This window comes from Gracilinanus agilis, chromosome 3 (genome assembly GCF_016433145.1).
Source record: "Gracilinanus agilis isolate LMUSP501 chromosome 3, AgileGrace, whole genome shotgun sequence".
NCBI lineage: Eukaryota > Metazoa > Chordata > Mammalia > Didelphimorphia > Didelphidae > Gracilinanus > Gracilinanus agilis.
Genome location: NC_058132.1, coordinates 95222864 through 95244406, shown reverse-complemented (window position 1 = coordinate 95244406; position 21543 = coordinate 95222864). Strand labels below are relative to the sequence as shown.

Below are 21543 nucleotides of genomic sequence, written 5' to 3'. Positions count from 1 at the left end.
ATGTGTTGCCTCAGCACAGAGTTCACTACCAGAAAGCCAGATGGATGCAGGGGCCAGGTTGCTCTCCTCCCCCTCTCCACACATACCTAAGGACTTTTCTCACATCACCTACTCCTTTAAAAGGTTTTCCCATCACTGACCTAAGACATAGTGCCTACTAAATGTTTTTTAGTCTCTCTGGTATCTTTACTGTGATTAAATATAATAGTGTTTTAATTTTCTCATTCACACAGCCATTTAATATTTTTTTAGCTTCTCTATGGGTCTGTGCCTTTTATTTATGTTATTCCGTTTAATGCATTATGATATTTAATGCAAGGTGGCCCAGTGGATAGAGTGCTTGATCTGGAATCAGGAAGATCTGCGTTCAAATTTGGCCTCAGACATTTGCGTCCTGTGTGACTCTGAGAAGATATTTAACCTCTGTCTGCCTCAGTTTCCTTATCTGCAAAATGGGGGCAATAATAACATCTGTCTCCCATGGTTGCTGTGAGAATAAAATTCAATAATATTTGTAAAACAGATTACAAATCTTAAAGTACTATGTAAATGCTATCTGTTTTTATTATTAGCTATACTTACAGCATATAAAAAACCAACAGCTATTTATTAAGTACCTATAATGTGGTAAGCACTGGGGACACAAAGATAATAAAAACATTCAGAATTATTCTTAAATCAAAATCTAATAACAAAATAATTAATTTGAATTATGACTTTCTTTTTCAGCCCTATGCTGTTCAGGAACTGAAAGCAGTTGCAGGTGTGATGATTACTGCCTCCCATAATCGTAAGGAAGACAATGGATATAAGGTAAATCTTGGGAGTCCAATTGATGTGTGATAGAATCAAGGTCCAAATGATCTTGACATGATAAAATATTAGAGCTAAAACAGTAAGATGAATTTATCAGAGATAGTGTAAAGGGTTACATTTAAGTTCAAAATATTTAAACATCCAAAGTTAGAATAAGGTAGATCCGACTTGACAGTAGTTAAAAAGCAAAAATAATGATGAGGTAAAAGGAAAAACTAAAAGCAACATTATTAACATAATGACAATACAGATGATAGATAAATAGACATGCTCTGTACTAGTTAAACCACTTCAAGAGTATAATTTTGGGCACCATACTTTAGAAGAGACATTGACAAATTAGTGAGTGCTCACAGGATAGTGAAAGGTCCAGCCATATTCTATTTTTGCAAAAGGCCATGGGTCGCTTAAAGGTCACCTAAAGAATTGCTGACTGCTATCATAAGCCCTTGTTTCTACCACAATAACTGCACAGATATTATTTTCATTAAATAGGAAGCAAGAAGAACATAAAAGAAAACCTAACTACCTTTGATGAATTCAAACCTCTTGGCCCTAGTGAACTACATCTTTGGGTACTGACAAAATTGATTAGTATGATTGCTAAGCCCCAGTCAATCATATTTGAAAGATTGTGTAGAATAGGAGAGATGCCACAATAATGGAGAAATATAAATTATCCTGATTTTTTAAAAAAGAATAGGGGAATGAATAGAGCTTGAAAACTCTAAGCTAATAAACTTGACTTTTATTCTGGGAAAATTCTAGAACAGATTAATTTAAAGAGATAGTGAACATTTAGAAAACCAAAGTTCAAAAGATTCACCAAGTGGTCATGTTAAACTAATTTCCTTTCTTAACAGGCTTATTAAATTAGTAGATTGGAAGAATGTTGTGGCTGTACTTTACCTAGATTTTAGGAAAGCATTTAATAAATTTTTTTATACATTCTTTTGGAGAGGATGGAAAGATTTGGGTTAGACAATAGTTCAATTTGATAGGTTCAGAACAGTGAATATATTTAATTTAAGTAATTATTTGGTGACCCTTAGCAAGAGTTCTTCAGTGGAATGGCTCAGGGATCTCGTTTGATCTTATACCTGTGTTAGCAAACTATGGCACATGTCCCAGAGAGGACCGCTCCCTTTTCCCCCTCCACTGCATTTGAGATAATTTCTCACTTCACCCACCCCTCTGCCCAGCAGCCCAATGGGCACACTTCTTCCCTCCCCTATCTGGGGTAAAGGGGGGGCTCACATGTGACATGAGGGTTGCAGTTTGGGCACTTGATCTCTAAAAGGTTCACCATCACTGTCCTATTCTGTTTACCATTTTTATTAAAAGTATTTCATGAGTAATTTGTTTTAAGACATTGATGGTAGACTTAAGAAATTTTCATACAACCGAAAACTAAAGAGAGCTAACACTCTAGATGTCAGTCAGTTCACACAAAGAACTTGATGGGCCAAAACATTGAACTGAATCTAATAAGAGGAAATTCAGTAAAAATAAGTATAATGCCTTTCACTTACATGCAAAATATCAACTTCACAAGTATGAGGGTAACATGTTTAGATAGCTGTTTGTTTCCAAAAGACCTGAAGGTGTAGTGGACTACAAGCTCAAAGTAAGCCAGCAATGTAATATGGAGGACCATTGAAGGAATGTGGGCTTGGCCTGAATTGAGAGGAGCATGCCTGGTATAAGAAGATGCCGTGCCCTACTCAGACTGAAGTAGTATTGTGTTTAATTCTGTATGCCTCAGTGTTCTTATATGTAAAATGAGCTGCAGAAGAAAATGGCCAACTACTCCAGTGTCTTTGCCAAGAAAACCCCAAATGGGATCACAAAGAATTAGGCATGACTGAAACAACTGAACAACAGTAGCAAAAATTAGTTTTGGTGTCATGAAAAATTACTAACAAGTTGGAACTGTCCAAATATTGCTTTGGAAAATGATGTGTTTCCTCTCACTGTTGGTCTTCGAGGGGAAGCTGGATAACCACTTGTCTAGTATGTCATAATGGTAATTCACTTGTGACTATTGTTTCAACTAGATAGCCACTGAGGTTTCCTCTAACCCTGAAATTCTGGTTCTTTTGTGCTGAACTTTGTCCCTGAAAAACAGGAAAAGCTATGAATGTTTAGCCTAGAGAAGAAAAAAAAAAGATTAAAGAGGAACCATAAAGGTTTGATTTAATTAACTCAAATAATCAGCATATATTATGTATTTACTATGTGCCAGGCACTGTGCTATGTTCCAGAGATACAAAGAGAAGCAAAAATTATTCAAAATTATTATTAATGATTAAGTATTATTTTGGAGAGACCTTTGGTAGGTACTGAGTAAAGGCACAAAGTTTAGATGACACATAGTCTCTGTTTTGGGGGAGCTTAGTCTTAGGGGACAAGAAGGGTGTCACCCATACACAAATAATATTCAAGAGCCTCAAAGATATGCTATGTGAGTTCCAAGTTCATTCCTGACTGAGAGGATGAGGAGAAACCTTGTAGAGGAGCAGTAGACTTTGAGTTGAGCTTTAAAGCAGAAGTTGGCAGACTGTAACCTGATAACCAATTTTTGTATGCCTAAGAGCTAAGAATGATTTTTTTTTTTAGTTTTAGATATAGAAAAGCCAATGGTTAGGAATTCAACCACCAAAGAGAAGGGCAGAACAATTAGCAAAAGATAGACATTCAAAGTACTGGGCACTACAGGAACAAAAACACAGTTGCTACTGTGAACTTGTCAAGAAGACCCTAGATCAGAGATGTGGAAGCTGGGAAGTGCCTTCTGAGAAGGTCCAAGTCTCTCTTGAGATCTTTTTATCATCTCTGATAATCTGATAAGGACAGTTTAGTTGATAAGGAAATAACAGGTCACGAAGATCTTTTAGCTCATGCTTCCAGCTCTGTCTCTCAGAGCATGGAGTTTATTATATATATTTCAAGACTCATTTCACACAAAAGAACCCCCCTGAAACTTCGCAGATGCGCAGAAGTTACAAATTATGTCATATCAATACACAAAAGGTCTCATTGGCTTCAGAACAGAACAAAGCCAAGGCTGAATTTTGCCTAGGTTCTTATCAGAAAGCCAAGTCAGGGAATATTTTCTCAGGGTCGAATTGCCCCAGCTAAGGTTTTGGCCTTGGCTGTACCAGGCAGCTGCATTCCTGGCCAAAGGGAAGAGTGTTAACCTTTTAACTGTTGGTTAGCTAGGAACTTAAAGCTTTACAATAAGGCCACAATACTTTTCAACAAGAAATCACAAGGTTCACAAAAGGGGTCAAAAGAGGAGTCTCAGATTTTTAGCTGTTCTCTTATTGGCTTCCCACATATTTCCCCCCTTTTTTAAATTAAAATGATTTATTATACAGGAAAACTTTTAATAATGAAAGGAGTCATCAATTAGTTATAATCATCAGCTATAGCTGGATATAATAGGATTTAGAGATTAAACTGTTTATTTATGACTCTCTATACAAGTCTAACCATCTCCTTTGACCCTTAGTCAAAGAAAACCAAGACGTAGAGAAAGTCAGTGACTTGCCTAACATGTTTGAATGGCAAAGCCAAGATTCACATTCTAGCTCCATGACTCCATCTTAAGATCTCTGCCTAAAGAAAGTAACAGGGGATGGGCATTCCTCTTTCCCTGGGAAATCTATCTCTGGTAACCTTTTTTGGAGTTACAATTTATCATATTTCCAGATAAAGCCATAATCCCAACACCAACAGCTCCAGAGCTTCGACGAAAGTTTGTTAACAATTGTGATTTTATCACTTAGCTTTTGGTGCATCCTGGAGACTTCATTGACTGCACTATTCATTCTACTCCAAGAGAAAGATAGGGAATGACTTTTATTAGATTCTAATGTTTCCAATCTAATTCTGGTTATCATTATTTCCATTTTCCAGGAGCTTAGAGTTTCTTCTTAAATTGACCCAGTTTTCTCTCAGGAATATTAAGACCTTTGGTAAAAATGATATGGAAAGATTTTGGTACAGGACATTGTTTGGGAATTGATATTAGAGAGCGATTTTTCATTCAGATTTAGACCAAGAGGTTTATATTAAGTACTAGTCTAATACTATTTTAAGATATATTGCCTAAAGAGGAAAAGCATCTGTATGCTTCCACAAGGAGTGAGAAATTAAGGAGTAGTGAGATAGGGAAGGGAGAAGGAGGTTGAAGGAAGGAGGCCTGAGAATCATATGTTGGCTACATTTTTCAAACAGAAGGAAGTACAGACTTGTTTTGTGATGTTACAAATAATATAATTTCTCTTCATTGGTTTAATTCTAAAGAACCAAATTAACTCATAATAAAGTACTATCCAGCAACAAAAGCTCTCTCCTTTTTAAATTTGTTCCCTAATTTCATCACACTTCCAACTTTAAATTCTGTAATTCTTGTTTCTTTTCTTCATGTGTGTTTATTGTCTCCCATTCCCAAAATTGTATAACTCTTCTGTTGAAATCCTTATCAAGTACAGGAACCTTCTCTTCCCTGGAGGTTTACCTGAGCCTCTTCTCCAAAAGGAATCTCACTTTTATTAACTTGTCTTAGTATACTTCTTTCTCTCTTGTCTTGGGTTTTTATCATAGATCACACTACTTTGTATAAATGCCACATCTACCCATTTACTTTTAAGCTTCCTGAGGGAAGAGACTTGCACTTTCAATTTTGTATCCCTGTGCCCATAGTAAGTTCTTTAATAGTTTTTTTTAATTGTTCTTAAATCATCTAGGTGTACTGGGAAACAGGTGCTCAGATTACATCTCCTCATGATAAAGAGATCCTAAAATGTATAGAAGAAAGTGTTGAGCCCTGGATTGATTCCTGGAATGAAAATCTAGTGGACACCAGCCCCCTGAAGCGAGATCCTCTGCAGGATATTTGTGCACGTTACAAGGAAGATCTGAAAAAGATCTGTTTTCACAGGTACTTGCTTAGGTAGATCTGATAATCTCACTTTAAGGCAGGGCAAAAGAAATAAGGATTGAGTTCTGCAGTAACAGAATCACCTTAGCTCCTAGAGAAAATAGACACATTGTATTGGGGGTAGATGGAGCAGGGTTTTGTAGTCCATTGGCTACTTTATAATCATTCTTTTCTGACTTTTTACTGGGAAGAGAGTAAGGCAAACACTCTTATGTATTTATTATACTGAAATTATTTTTAAAGGCTAGAAGCTTATGTAAGATAATATTTCTTTTATATTATTGCTATTAAAATTGGTTTTTTAGCTATCACTGAAAATTACTGAGAAACTACCCTTTTTGGGGGTACCATACAGTTTTCATTTTTCCAGTTCCCAAAGAACTCCCTACAATGTAGACTTTTTAATTTTTTTAATTTTATTTGATTAAGAGAAATTTTCCATGGTCACATGATTCATGTTCTTTCTCTCCCCTCCTTCCACCCTCCTCCCATAGCCAATGCAAAATTCCACTGTATTTTACATGTGTCATTGATCAAGACCTATTTCCATATTATTGATATTTGCACTAGGGTGATCTTTTAGATTAGAGTCTACATCCCCAATCAAATCCCCACTGACCCATGTAATCAAGCAGTTGTTTTTCTTCTGAGTTTCTACTTCCACAGTTCTTTCTCTGGATGTGGATAGTGTTCTTTCTCATAAGTCCCTCAGAAATGTCTTGGATCATTGCATTGCTGCTAGTAGAGAAGTCTATTACATTCGATTGTGCCACAGTGTATCAGTCTCTGTGTATAGGGTTCTCCTGGTTCTGCTCCTTTTACTCTGCATCAATTCCTGGAAGTTGTTCCAGTTCACATGGAATTCATCCAGTTCATTATTCCTTTGAGCACAATAGTATTCCATCACCAGCATATACCACAATTTGTTCAGCCATTCCCCAATCGAAGTGCACCTCCTCATTTTCTAATTTTTTGCCACCACAAAGAGCGCAGCTATAAATATTTTTGTACAAGTCTTTTTCCTTATTATCTCTTTGGGGTATAAACCCAGCGGTGGTATGGCTGGATCAAAGGGGCAGGCAGTCTTTTAAAGCCCTTTGGGCATAATTCCAAATTGCCATCCAGAATGGTTGGATCAGTTCACAACTCCACCAGCAATGCATTAATGTTCCAATTTTACCACATCCCCTCCAACATTTATTACTTTCCTTTGCTGTCATGTTAGCTAATCTGCTAGGTGTGAGATGGTGAGTTGTTTTGATTTGCATTTCTCTGATTTTAAGAGATTTAGAACACTTTTTCATGTGCTTTATTGATAGTTTTGATTTCTTTATCTGAAAATTGCCTATTCATGTCCCTTGCCCATTTATCAATTGGGGAATAGCTTGATTTTTTTGTACAATTGATTTAGCTCCTTATATATTTGAATAATTAGACCTTTGTCAGAGGTTTTTGTTATATTTTTCCCAATTTGTTGCTTCCCTTCCACAATGTAGATTTTTAGAAATGTTTTTTCTTGTTCATTTCTCCTAATTTTCTTCCTAGTAAGCCATTATGTATTATCTGTTAAGTCATTTTAATATACTTTTTCCCTTTTCTATATAAGGCCTCAAGTAACTCTTTTGAAATGATGTTTGGTCAATTGAATACCAGTATTTTTACTTAGATATCCTTAACTATAAAATGTTTGTTGTATATGGGAAGAAATGACTTTTTCTTCTCCTGGATAAGAATTAATAACCCACATTTCTGTAACATTTTACAATTTATAATCTGCTTTCTCACAACAACTTTGTGAAGTAAGTAGTGCAAAGGTCATTTCTGTCTTATAGGAGAGGAAACACACTTCCTTATGGTCACATAATAAGTAGTATATTTTGGCTCCAAATCTAATACACTATTCACTATGCAACACCACCTTTTAGATATCGGGGTCTTTATATGCAGTATTGTCAACTTGTATGATTTTTCTAATAGTAGGGACCACCCTCAGTCAATTCTCAAAATACGTTTGGAATCTTGCTAATGTTGTCCTTTCATGACTGCTGGGAGCTCTGGATCAGCCTCGAAGTTGGTGTAGAAGATTCCAATAGTAGCAAAAGGCTTCATAACATAGAGAATAAGAGATATGTGTTGACCAGTTGTAGCTGTTTGTTCTCAGGCAAAATAGTAGTTTCATATGGAGGTAAGGCCAAGCTCTTTTAAGATGTCTAATAGTTTGGTCTGGCCACTTAATGTCCCCTAATTTTTTTAATATATAGGATATATTGATAGTATTATTAAATTAAATTAATATATAGGATATAATGATAGTATTATTAAAATTCCTCAGCTTATTCCCTTAATTGCTAATAAAAAGCCTTTCTGAAAATCTGGTTCTATTTCAGAATGAGCTGAAGATTAGTCCTTTTGAATAAGATCTAGGGGTTTTAGTGGACTACAAGCTCAAGAGGGGAGGCAGCAACACCATGTGGTAGACAAAAACTATCATGGGGTCTTAGGTTGCATTAAGAATGGCAGAGCTTTGAGGAAATAAAAGTGATATTCTCTGTTCTCGCTTGCTCTCCTCAAACCTCCCCTGTAGGGGAGTTTGGGGCACCACCACATTACACTGAATTAACTTGAGATAGTCTCAAAGAGGGTAATTAGAATGGTGAAGAAACTTGAGTCTATTTCATATAAGGATCAATTGATACAATGGGCATATTTAGACTAAAGAAGAGAAATAAAAGCTGCTTCAGGTATTTAAAGGACTCTCTTATTTAAAGGCCTCATATCTCAAACATAAAGAACTAAGTCAATTTATAAGAATATGAGTCATTCCTCATTTGATAAATGATCAAAGATACAAACAAGCAGTTTTTGGAAGAAGAAACCAAAACTATGTATAGTTATGTGAAAAAATGTCCGAAATCATTATTGAATAGAGAAATGCAAATTAAAACAACTCTGAGTTGTACCTGTCTCACACCTATCAGATTGGCTAAGATGATAGAAGGGGGAAATGACAAATACTGGAGGGGATATGGAAAAAAACTGGGGCACTAATACAATGTTTTTAGAATTCTGAACTAATTTTGGAGAGCAATTTGGAATTATGTCCAGAGTTATAAAACCTTTTGACCCAGCAATACCACTATTGGGTGGCATTCCAAGGTAATAAAGAAAAAAGGAAAAGAACCTTTATATTTAAAAATATTTATAGCAGCCCTTTGTGCTGGCAAAGAATTAGAAATTGAGGGGATATCCACAATTGGGGAATGGCTGAATAAGTTGTGGTATGTTTCTGATAGAATACTATGAGAAGTAAGTTGGTTTTAGAAAAACATGGAAGTGATTGCACATGTAAAATCTGTATCAGATTGCTTGACATCTCAGGGTGGGGGGGAAGTAAATGGGTAGAAGAGACTGAAGTGACTTATTTTTAAGGTTAAAAAAGAAAAACATGGAAAAACTTGCATGAAATAATGCAAGTAGAACCAAGAGAAGATTGTATATAGTAACAGCAATATTGTTCAAAGAATAACTATGGATAACTAAAGTATTTTGAGTAATATGACCATTCAAACAAACTACAAAGAACTTGTAAAGGAAAATCCTATCCTATCCACATCCAGAAAAAGAACTGATATTTATGGAAGTATATATTGTGCACACACATGCATGTGGCGGGGGGGAGGGAGTTGGGGAAGGGAGGCAACTTGGAACTCAAAATGTAACCAAAAAATTTGAAAAAATAATTAGAGCTATCTAAAAGTCGAATGAGTTGCCTTGAGATGTCATGGATTCAGCTTCCTTGGTGGTCTTCAAGCAGAGCATAGATGACCTCTTGTTAGGTATATTTTAGTAGAAATTCCTTTTTTGTATGGCTTTGGGTTTGGGCCCACTGAGATCCCTTCCAGCTCTCAAATTCTGAGATTCTTTGATTGGAGTTGGCCATATAGTTAAGTCATTGTAAAATGATAATGAGAAACAGAAGGAGAATGCCTTGCTATTGTACCTGGAAAAGAGTGACAAACAGGAATTTGGATGTTATAAGAATAAATGAGCAGAAGAGAAAGCTGTTTTGTTTTGCTTCTTGAAGGAAGGTGGTGCCCATTTTGCCAAAAAGTATCACAAGGTACCTATTGCCTTAATGACCTTCAAGCATAACAAAGCTTTCTAGACTTAGAAAGATCAGACCAGAAATTTTTGTTCTCTTAGTTGAATACTTCATGGTTTATTTTTAAGTCATGTTAAATTTCTGCTCAGAATTCTGAATTTTTAACTATATTTTATTAGAGTATTGCCATTTTCCATTATATCATAATTAAAAGTATTTATAATATTGATTGAATTCTGTTTTTTCTCTTCAGAGAGCTGAACTTAAAGACAAGCTTGAAATTTGTCCATACAGCATTTCATGGAGTTGGTCATGATTATGTACAATTGGCTTTTAAAGTGTTTGGATTTAAGCCTCCAATTCCAGTACCAGAACAACAGGATCCGGATCCAGACTTTTCTACTGTTAAATGTCCAAATCCTGAAGAAGGAGAATCTGTGCTGGTATCTATGTATTTTATTACCAAATTGAATTATTTAACTTTGTTAAAATGGAAAGAATCTTAAAATAGCATAATTAGAATAGACTTCTTCAATCTTCTTAGGTCCCATCTGGTCCCAAATTTATGATCTTATCATGTAGTTCATTCCCTTCATTCTACATCTGGGAAAACTAAGATCCAGAGTGGGGCTTGTACTTCCTTCAGAGCCATAAATTCAATCCAGATCTATTCTAAACCTAATGCTTTTCCCATTCTTCTAGGCTGCCTTTGTCACCCATAAGTCAGAGAATAATTAAGGTTTTAAGAGTTAGAAAAGCAAAAGTCATATTTTATATCTTTCTTAAATTTTAAGGGAGCTCTATAATCTGTATTAATGCTGTATAACTCCTTGATATGAACATATAATTTCTAGGAAAATCTAGGATCCTTTTTTTTTTAATTTGGTTAAACTCTGTTATTCCAAAACTAGAGTACATTAGAGGGGATTAATATTTGAACATATTACATACATTTGAGAGTTAGCATAAACTCAATTTCTTCAATGTAATCTGGATATTTGGATGGTTGTCCCAGGAGCTGTCGCTGAGATTGGCTGAGAAGGAAAATGCCAGAGTAGTGGTAGCCACAGATCCTGATGCAGACAGACTGGCAGTGGCTGAACTGCAGGGGGAGTAAGTACCTGATAAAGGCTTAAATATTTGATTTGATTGTTCTTTTGCCTTAGAGCAATATTATCCTTTTCCCAATGGCACTATTACCTGGCATAGCTGGGTTTTTTCATAGCTTTAAAAAAAAGCAATCTTTTTTCTCATCTATCCTATTTGGGGTTTAGTTAAATGTGGGTTGATTTTGTTTTTGTTTTTGTTTTACCATTTTAGGTCTTAATGTAAATACATAGTTAATATTTTAATTTAATATAGTTTTTAATATAAAGTTTAAAGAATTTGGTTTTGATGGATTTTTCCCTTCTCTGTGCAGTGGCCGTTGGAAAGTTTTCACAGGCAATGAGTTAGCAGCGTTGTTTGGGTGGTGGATGTTTGATTGCTGGAAGGAAAATAAGTCACAGAATGCTGATGTGAAGAACATTTACATGTTAGCCACTACAGTCTCCTCCAAAATTTTGAAGGCAATTGCACATAAAGAAGGATTTCAGTTTGAAGTAAGAGCTAGATAGTATTTTTGTGTTTATTTTTACAACTGGAAGTTAGAGAAATTTTTTACAAGTATTGATTTCCATTGATTTCACTTATAATTTCAGAAAATGCTATTTCTTAGTTTACATTTGTAAAGTTTATCAGTGGAAAGGACATTAAAAATTGAATCCAACTTCCTTATTTTACAAATGATGACTGTCTCAAGGTCATGCAGCTAATTAGTAACAAAGTTAGAAAAAACATTAGAAAAGTGATTGTTTTTTTACCTAGTCGTTCTGGTGTTTTGGAGATAGCTTTAAGAAACATAAGTTTTAAAAGTAACTAAATAGCTAACAAACAAGTAATTTTGAAAATCAACATTATTGCTTCCTCTGATAATTATGAGGCTTTTAAATGAGGAATCCTTCATGGTATTTTGAGTTAGAAAGCTGGAGTCTAAAGTTAGATTATTATGTACATTTTTCTTTTTTTAATTGTCTATAGTAATTTATGTTGTATTTTGCATTTAACTATTAAAGTGGTGGTATTATTCCATTCCATTCCATGCCAGTTGAAAAGCAATCTCAGTACTAAAGATAAACCAATAACTCTTACAGGTTATTTCATTTAGTATTTCACAAAGTCTGAGAGTTATGGAGCAGTATATAAGTAGTTCAGTGTAAATAATCAGAAAAGCAGTCAAGTACATCTATGGATACTGGGAATGTATTACAGTAAATAACCATGTCATTTTACTACATGAACACTATGCATATTGTTACATATATGTATCAGTTTACACACATACACGTGATAGAAAAGTCACTTAGTATCCTACTTTATATTTCAGGAAACATTACCAGGTTTTAAATGGATTGGAAGTAGAATAAAAGAACTCATAGAAAATGGGAAAGAAGTCCTTTTTGCATTTGAAGAGTCCATTGGTATGTATGAGAACACCAGAGGGACCATAGTGGCTATTCCTACTTTAGTAGCACTCATAACCTCATACCTGTATTATTATAATACTTTACTAATGGATATTTCTGCTTAGAAAAACTGAAACAAGGGGAAGAAGAACACCGGAGTAGTTTTCTGGATAGGGTCATCAAAGCTGCAGAAACGATTCTTGGTCTCAGAGACACACATGCCCAGGATACCGTTGATCACATACGTAGACAGTTTGTGAAGGGAACCTCAATCCCGATACAAAACTATTTTAGACAGAGTTGTCCACAGTGGGAATCACTACCACTGGAGGATGTAAGGCAAAATGGAGCTTACATTCACAACTCAAAACAAAAAGAGCCAAGATTAGCTAGACAATCTGAAACTGATAAGGATGAAGTGATAGCTAATCTGAAACAACAATTAAAACAGGCAAAGCGGGAGAAAGAATTAGAGGAAGTGAAAAATTTTGCTCTCCAAACAAGTAGGAGCCAAAATCAGTATAGGCAACCTACTAGCAACACCCAAAGAACAAAATCATCCCCACGTTGCTACCTATGTGTACGGATTGGGCACATCCTTCGATTTTGTAGATTTAAGCAGCAAATAGATTTTTCAAGAAACAATAATCAAAATCAAAGAGACAGAAGCAACAGAAAAACCTTCTATAATTCGAAATGGTCTAAGAACAACAATGAATCAAAAAGAAATGATGATAACAAACATGATGGTTCGTGCTGTAACCATGCATGTAAAAAATATAGTCATTCCCCTTCATTAGATGATATGGAAAGATACATTCAAATGGGAACGAAACCCAAGAAATCATTATGAATCGAGATTCCTGATTTAAAACCTTCTAATCAATGTAATTTGGGTGTGGCAGAGTCTAGTATAAATGAGGAAAGCAAAATTGGAAATCTGGGCAAAATAGAGCAAGTGTCTAAAGTAAGCTACACAGAAGATAGATATGTATATATGTACATATACATATATATGCATATATATATCAGCATTGGAAAAGACCTTAGAGATAATTTAATTCTACATATATAAATGTATGTAGATGTAGAATTAAATTATAAATATAATTATAATATAATATAAATTATAAAATATATACATTTTTTTTTTACATCCCTCCCTTTAGATAAATAGTGAGTTCCTTATCTAGAGAAATCTAAATGACTGTGTTAGACATGTGGAGGAAATTGATTCATGCTTTAGATAGAAGTTTGACTTTTGGACTCTTCCAACTGTACTTTTCTGGGAATTGATGAAAACATGAAACAAACTTGCAATATCCTCCAAATGTAGTTATTCATCTTCTGGTATAGTAGATTTGGAGTCAGAAGTCCTGGATTTCAGTTATAGCTTCCAACCCATACTAGCTATGTGAAACTTAAAGTCAATTCATTTCTTTGGGCCTCAGGTTTTGTTTCGTTTTTTTTCCTATAAAATGAATGGTTTGGACTTGTTGATTTTCCAGGGTACCCTTCAGCTTCCGATATTATCGTCCTCTACTTAAATATTTCCATTAATAGGAAACTCACTGTCTCACAAGACAAATCATTTAATTTCCAGATAGCTTTGCTCATTAGAAAATACTTATTTCTTAATATAGAAAATTACTGTCTTAAAACAACTAACAAGAAGAATTCATCATGGAATCTTGTAAAGAGGGGATTTTTGTCTTTTAGTTTTGATTTGTAACCATCTTTTCTTTTTCTGAAAAAGATGTGATTAACTGGTTTTTTTTAAAAGACACTAAATATATTACTTTGTAGGTTTCATCAGGTATTAAATGACCCTTGATTTATTTTGTCCTTTAGAACGATAAGACTAATGGAAACATAAGCCTGTTTTCTCTTGAAAAAAACTTTTTTTTTTTCTGAAGCTCTTTTTTGTTTCCCAGGATTTCTGTGTGGGACTTTTGTTTTGGATAAAGATGGAGTGAGTGCAGCTGCTGTTGTTGCTGAAATGGCAACTTACCTGGAAACCAAAAACCTAACATTGGCACAACAGCTTATTAAAGTTTATGAAAGGTAAGTTCTGTTGTTGTGAACCTAACATTATGGACTCTTGTTTATTATCTTTTTTTTTTTTTGGATTTTAATTGAATTAACACTCACTTGTTGACTGTTCTTTGTAAATTGCAAAGGTCCTAGGAACAGGAGTTCCAATTTTCTCAGTTTGGTTGTCATATCAGACTCTAAATTTCCCTTAGAAAGTGATATGATTATATATGTTATCTAAAAATACAATAGATTGGCTTCATATTAGACTGTTGGACATTTAGTAAATGTTCTTTAAGAGCAGGGACTCTTTTGTTGTGTTTTGTCCTTGTATTCCTCAGTACCTTGCAATTATTATAGATGCTTATTAATAAATTTTATTTAGACCTGAATATGGATATATGCCTTCCCTACATTAACAAGGATAATAGAATCTCCCCTGAGGAAGAAATGGCTTAGACAAGATTAAGCCCCTTCAGTAAATCACAGCTTTAGCAATATTCATCTACCTCCCACCTTTTCCCTTCTTTGACCTATAGAAATTCCCCACCCCTAAATTGTGGTACAGATTCTGTGGTACTCTTGGACTGCAAATGATTCATTGTTCTAATTCACCCTTGCTTCTTGACACTGAAGGAGATAAGGAAAATGGAAGAAACCTTGAATTTACTCCCTTAAAAGAAAATAAACAAATAATGTTTAAGTACTAGCTAAAATAGCCCAATGTGACTTGCTAAATGCTGAGCATATAAGACAAAACAATTAAAAGAGTCCTTGACATCAAGAGCTTTCATTTTATGTGGAGATAGAGCAAATAAATACAAAATTAATTATCATACCGATTATTTACTTGGGAGAGAGTACTACAAAAGGACACTAGATAAGTCTCCTTATAAATCATACCTGAACTGAGTTTTTTCTTAGAGGCATTTAGGGGGAGCTACTGAAGATTCTTAAATAGGAGAGTGGCATAATCCAATTTTCTTGATAGTGAAGAATGGTTTAGAAAGGGGAGAGATAAGAAGAAGTACAATTAGAAAACTTTTAATAATCCTGGCAAGAGGTTGTGAAAACTAAAGGTAGGATGGTTGTTATAGGAGAGAAAATAAGAGGATTGAAACAACATGTTTCAAAAGTAGAATGGATAAGATTTAGCATTTATTAAAATATTGGAGGTGGGATAGAGAGGGTTAAATAGAAAATGACTCTGAGTTTGCAAACCTGATTAGGATTGGTGGTACTGAAAAGAAAGATGTTTTGAAGAGAGATGGGTTTCGACCGGATAAAGATAATAAATTATGTTTTGAACATGTTGAATTTAATATGTCCATGAGATGGCTGCAAATAGTAATATGGGATTGGAGTTCAAGAGAGATGGTGGTTAGAGATGTATCTGGGAACCTTTTGTATAGAGATGTTAGTGGAGCTCATGGGAACTGATACTACTAAGACCCTGATGGCAAACTGATGACATGTGTGTAGCCATTTTTGATGACTCGCTGCCACATGCAGCAGCATTCAGAGAAGTATGTTATTTAAACTATAAATATCATGAAATTATGGTGTTTTTTTCTCAAAGTAACACACCATCCAAGTCATGCTCAGTTTTTTGGCAAATTTTGACACACCAAGCTCAAAAGGTTGCCCATCACTGTACTAAGAGAAACAGTGTAAAGAAAAGAGGACCTAGGTCAGAGTCTTGGAGTATATCTATGCTTAGAGAATGGGACATGAATAATAAGAAGGGAAGCTGAGAGAGGAAGTCATAGAAGTAGGAGTAAAACAAGGAGAAAAGGAAGATCAGAAAGCACCAGAAGGGTTAGTGATCTATTATATTTAGAACTGTCAAAAGTGAGGATTGCAAAAAAGCTATTAAATGAAGCAGTTAAGAAATTATTTTAAAAACAGTTAAGCAAAACTAGTTGGCATATGTTGTCTGAAAGTGTGATACAAATTTCCATACCCAGAATTTCTTATGTTTCCAACAAAGGAAGGAGGTGGCATATTCTTTTTTCTTTGACCAATATTGACTCTTACAATTACATTTTGTTTTAGTGTTCATTCTGATGGTTACTTTAGTCATTGTGTATATTGTTTCCCTGGTTCTGCTTCTTACTTCACTCTATATTAGCTCCCACTGGTCATTACTTCATTTAACAATAATTTCTTTATGCTTAAACAACTTCCCTAGACTCTACCATCTTATTTCTTGTCTTCTTTTCTCAGCTAAACTCCTAGAACTTTTTGCTTCTATCCCTCTAAACTTGTTCTACTCTCACATAATTCCTCAACTCTTTGCAGTCTGACTTCTGACCTCATCATTCAACTGAAACCACTCTCTCCAAAGTCACCAGTGCTCTATTAATTAACAAATCTAATGACCTTTTCTCAATCCTCATCCTTTTTTACCTTTTAGCTGCATTTGACTTTTACCATACTTTTGTCCTGGATACTCTCTGTTCCCTGGATCTTTGTGGCACTTGTCTCTCCTAGCTATCCTCTTGATTCTTCTCACTCTTTTTTGCTGTATCATAATCCATATCATGCTCCCTAACTTGGGATATATCCTGAGGTCCTGTCCTAGGCCCTCTTCTCTCTATACTCACACTCATAGAACTCATCAGCTCCTCTGGGTTTATCATCCCAATTCAATAATTCATTTCACATTTACTAAGTGTCTACTGTGTGTCAAGCACTGTGTTAAGTGTTGGGGAATCAAAAGAAGCAGAAGACAGCTCCCTTCAAGGAGCTTACAATCTAACAGAGAAAGAAAACAATAAAAAAAGAAGTGGGAAAGTGGGAACTAAGCATGTGTTACCAAAGGATACTTAGGGAATTCTTAATCTCTTGCTCTAATTTAACTGGGAAAGAGCTGGCTGGCTGGCTGGCTGGCTCAGTGGACAGAGAGCCAGGCCCAAAGATAAGAGGTTCTGTTACCATGGAAACCAGCCCACAGTTAAAAGAAATAGAAACTACTCTCAGAAAGGAAGTGATACAAGAATGACAATGAGAGATTAAGGTAAGCATGAAGTATGAGAAGGGGCCTTTTGCTCCTAAGGTTTCCTGAGGGGTGCTGCTGGCAGTTGCTGGTGACAGTTGGCTGCTGTAAAATCTAATTGAAGGAGAGTGTGTGGGTTGATAGCTGTCCATTGTTTAGTTAGTATGGGGAGGAAAAAAATATATATACACATATGTGTGTGTGTGTGTGTGTGTATATATACATACATGTATATATATATTAGGTTTGGCCTGGTTAGCTAGGCTGAAGTTATTATTGAGACTCAAAAATAGTTTTACATAGTTTATAGGTTGATATATAAGATGATTTAGATAGTTTTTAGGTAGTACTAAGGTAGACAGTTAAATATCTCTCTCTTCTTTCTGTCTTTACTATTTTTTCTCAATTAAAACAAAAATTTGTTAAACTGCTTTCCTATCTTTGTCAATCTCCTAATTTTAACCTCTACAATAACCCACCAGCTCTTCGTAGAATACAGACAAAGCAGAGCTGCTGATGGAAAGTGGAAAGTCCTCCAGCCATGCAGTTGATGAAGATCTATTTATGGAGACATAATCTCGCTTAAACTCTTGTAGGCAGTCGGAAATTTTAAATTGGATTTCAGGAGATAATATTACAATAACACCTAAAAGATCAATTAGCCTCAAAGTTTAGTAGAGTAATAGGAAGAAGTACATATGAGCTTTTTCATCACAACTCCTCTACAAAGATTGAGAAAATTTATCAAACTGAATTGTAATGGGAAAATCCAAGGAAAAACTTTTCATTTTTCCACATAGGTCATTATAGAGAAACAGAGAAGTCCATAGACATTTTAGATAGGATCTAGCCAGGAGCATTTTGTGCAAAGCCTTACACCACAGAGATTGAAAGAAGGTTGTAGGTGTGCATCAAGGCAAAAAGAATGTTTTTAATTGCATAAAATAATAATGTGGCCTTGCTCCTTAAAAAGGCTAACTTCTATTTGATCAAGCAGTTCCATCCAGTTTCCTCCAACAAATTCCTCCCCCTGGTGTCATCATCATTCTATCACTTATCAATTTTTCCTTGTCTACTGGCTGCTTCCCTGCTGCCTATGTCTCCCCCATCTTCAAAAAACCCTCATTTGATTCTATTCTTATCCTATATCTTCTGCCCTTTGTAGCTAAACTTCTTGAAAAGGCCATCTACAGTAGGTGCCTCCACTTTCTCTCCTCTCTCAACCTCTTACAATCTAGCTTCCAACCTCATCATTCCTCTGAAATTGCTCTCCCCAGGTTACCAATGGTCTCTTAATCACCAAATCCAGAATCTTTTCTCAATCCTCATTCTCCTTGACCTTTCTGTAGCCTTTGTTTCACTCATCTCTTTTGGGGATACCATTCTCTTGGTTTTCCTCCTACCTTTCTGACTGCTCCTCAATCTCATCCAGATTATTCCCTCTAACCATAGGCACCTTGGAAGGGTTCTGTCCTGGCCCTCTTCTCTTCTCCCTCTATACAACTTCACTTGATGAGCTCATCAGCTCCTATGGATTAAATGACCATCTCTGTGCTGATAATTCTCAGATCTATCTTTCCTACTCCATTCTCTCTTCTGACCTCCAATCTTGCATCTTCATCTGCCTTTCAGACATCTCTACCTGGATGTCCAGTGGACGTCTTAAACTCAAAATGTTCATAACAGAACTTAGTATCTTTTCCTCTAAAAACTCCCTCTCCTGCCTTCCCTATTGTAGAGGGCAACAACATCAGGCTTATAAGCTGGGTGTCATCCTCCTCTCCTCACTCTCTCTCACCTCCCACATACAGTCTTTTTCCAGGGCTTGTTATTTCACCTTTGCCACATTTTTGAATCTTCTCCCTTCTCTCTTATGACACTGCCACCACCCTTGTGCAGGCCCTCAGTGCTTCTTGCCTAATAGTTGTAATAGCCTATTAGTGGGTTTACCTCTTTCTCCACTCCAAATCACATTCCATTCAGCCACCAAAGTCATTTTCCTAACATGCAGATCTGACCATGTCACTACTACTCAATAAACTCAGTCGTTCCCTCTTACCTTCAGGATCAAATACAGATTCAAAGTCCTCATAACCTAATCCTTTCCTACCTCACCTGTTTCCTTATACCTTACTCCCTGATGTATTTTTCAGCCCATTGATAGTGGCCTCCTTTAAGTTCCTCAAAACATTCCATCTTTTATTTCAGAATTTTCTCTGGTTCTCCCTCATTTCTGGAATGCTCTCTCCTCATCTGTGAAAATAGATTTCCCTGGCTTCCTTGAAGTTACACCCAAATCCTTTCTCCTATAAATACTTAAAGAAAACAGTTCCTATGCTTGGGGAGCTTATATTATTAACTATTAATTAGCTATAATCATCATATACTTAGACAAATATCAGATGCAAAGATATTTTTTCCTACTAGTCAGTTTCCATTCTTACTCTTGATTTTGTTATTTATGCAAAATGTGATTGAAATGATATATTTTCTCATTTGTAAATACTTCTATTATTTGATCAAGAATTTTTCTTCTAATTGTTGTGAAAGGTATCTTTCCATTCTCTATTTTTTAAAATTATTTTTAAATCATAAATTTTTTAAATTTAGGTTGTGTTTCCATTTAGAATTTAATGTAGTGTGCATTATGAAGTGCTTATTTAAGCCTGTAAGAGGCTAACTTACACTCAAATTCTGATTTTTGTTTTTCTTTTGTGTAGATATGGATATCATATTTCAAAGACATCTTATTTCTTATGTTATGACCCACCTACTATCAAACGTATATTTGAAAAGCTTCGCAATTTTCATTCTCCAAAAGAATATCCAAAATTTTGTGGGGCTTTTGACATATTGCACATACGAGATATTACTACTGGATATGACAGCAGCCAACTTAATCAGAAATCGGTAAGTGATGTGGTTTTTGAAAGTTCTCTTAAGGCTTTTCTAGCCATCTTGAAGGCAACATGGTATAATGGAAAGGAATGCCGGATCTGGAGTCAGGAGACTTACACTTTAAAAAAATAACAACATTATTTTGTTTCCTTGTTACTTTTGCTCTGTTAGGCAGTTAGTAAGTTAACATTTATTGAACAAAACTTTTGAACAAAATTGTAAGGATTTTTTCCTTATATGGAGCCAAACTCCCAACTCTGAAGCATTTATACATACTCCTGTTTTTGGAGTTGGTTCTCTGGAGCAAGGAATGTATGGTTAAGCCACATGACCACTCTTCAAATAAATACTTGAAGAAAAGGATTACATTCCCCTTATGCCTTAACTTTTCCAGACTAAAAATCCCATGTTTCTTCAACCATTTCTAATATAACATAATAGTGTTTTCATGCCATTTTATAGTTTACAGAACACTTTAATTATTTATCTCATTTATTATTAAATGTTATCTCATTTAATCCTTAAAACAGCAGTATAAGATATGTGCTATTATTATCCCTGTTTTATGAACTGAGACTGAGACATTCAGTGCTAGTATATACCTGAGGCTGAATTGACATTTGGGTCTTTTGTACTCCAACCCCAACCTCCTATTCATTGCACCATCTCACCAGCACACTTTCAGTTCTCTTCACTGTCTCATTTTCTTTCCTTTGGATATGTTTCCATTTAACGGTGTCTCTCCTAAAATATGATATCTAATGAACTAAATACAATATTCTATCATAGTCAAATAAAACAAATTCTCATATCAGCCATGTCCAAAAGTATGTTTCTCATTCTTCATATTAGTCCATTTTTCTGTCAGGAGGTAGGGAGCATTCTTTATCATTGACCCTCTGGAATCATAATTAATCATTGCATTGTTTAGAGTTAAGTCTTTTAAAACTTCTGGTGTTTTTAATGCACATTAGTCTCTTTAAATAGTTCTACTTTTTCTTACACATTGGAATTATTTGCATTTTGGCATTAGAATTTTGGTTTTGAGAAATATCATCTCTTTTTTGTATGTGAAACTCTGACTCCATTATAGCCCTATGTGTATGTATATCAGTGGTTCCCAGATTTTTTTGGCCTACCACCCCCTTTCCAGAAAAAATATTACTTAGCCCCCTGGAAATTAATTTTTTTTATTTTAATAGCAATTAATAGGAAAGATAAATGCACCTGTGGCCATCACCAC

General features: G+C 35.1%; 1 protein-coding gene across 1 annotated transcript in view; it reads left to right on the top strand.

The window, feature by feature from the left end:
* Nucleotides 1-21543, top strand: part of PGM2L1 (phosphoglucomutase 2 like 1) — a 60686-nt gene that overhangs the window by 27003 nt on the left and 12140 nt on the right. Inside the window, exons 5-12 of the mRNA XM_044668139.1 lie at nt 730-813; nt 5571-5764; nt 10120-10309; nt 10882-10979; nt 11287-11467; nt 12292-12385; nt 14305-14434; nt 20123-20312. Coding sequence (XP_044524074.1) covers nt 730-813; nt 5571-5764; nt 10120-10309; nt 10882-10979; nt 11287-11467; nt 12292-12385; nt 14305-14434; nt 20123-20312 — 1161 coding nt within the window. The remainder of the gene's footprint in view (nt 1-729; nt 814-5570; nt 5765-10119; nt 10310-10881; nt 10980-11286; nt 11468-12291; nt 12386-14304; nt 14435-20122; nt 20313-21543) is intronic.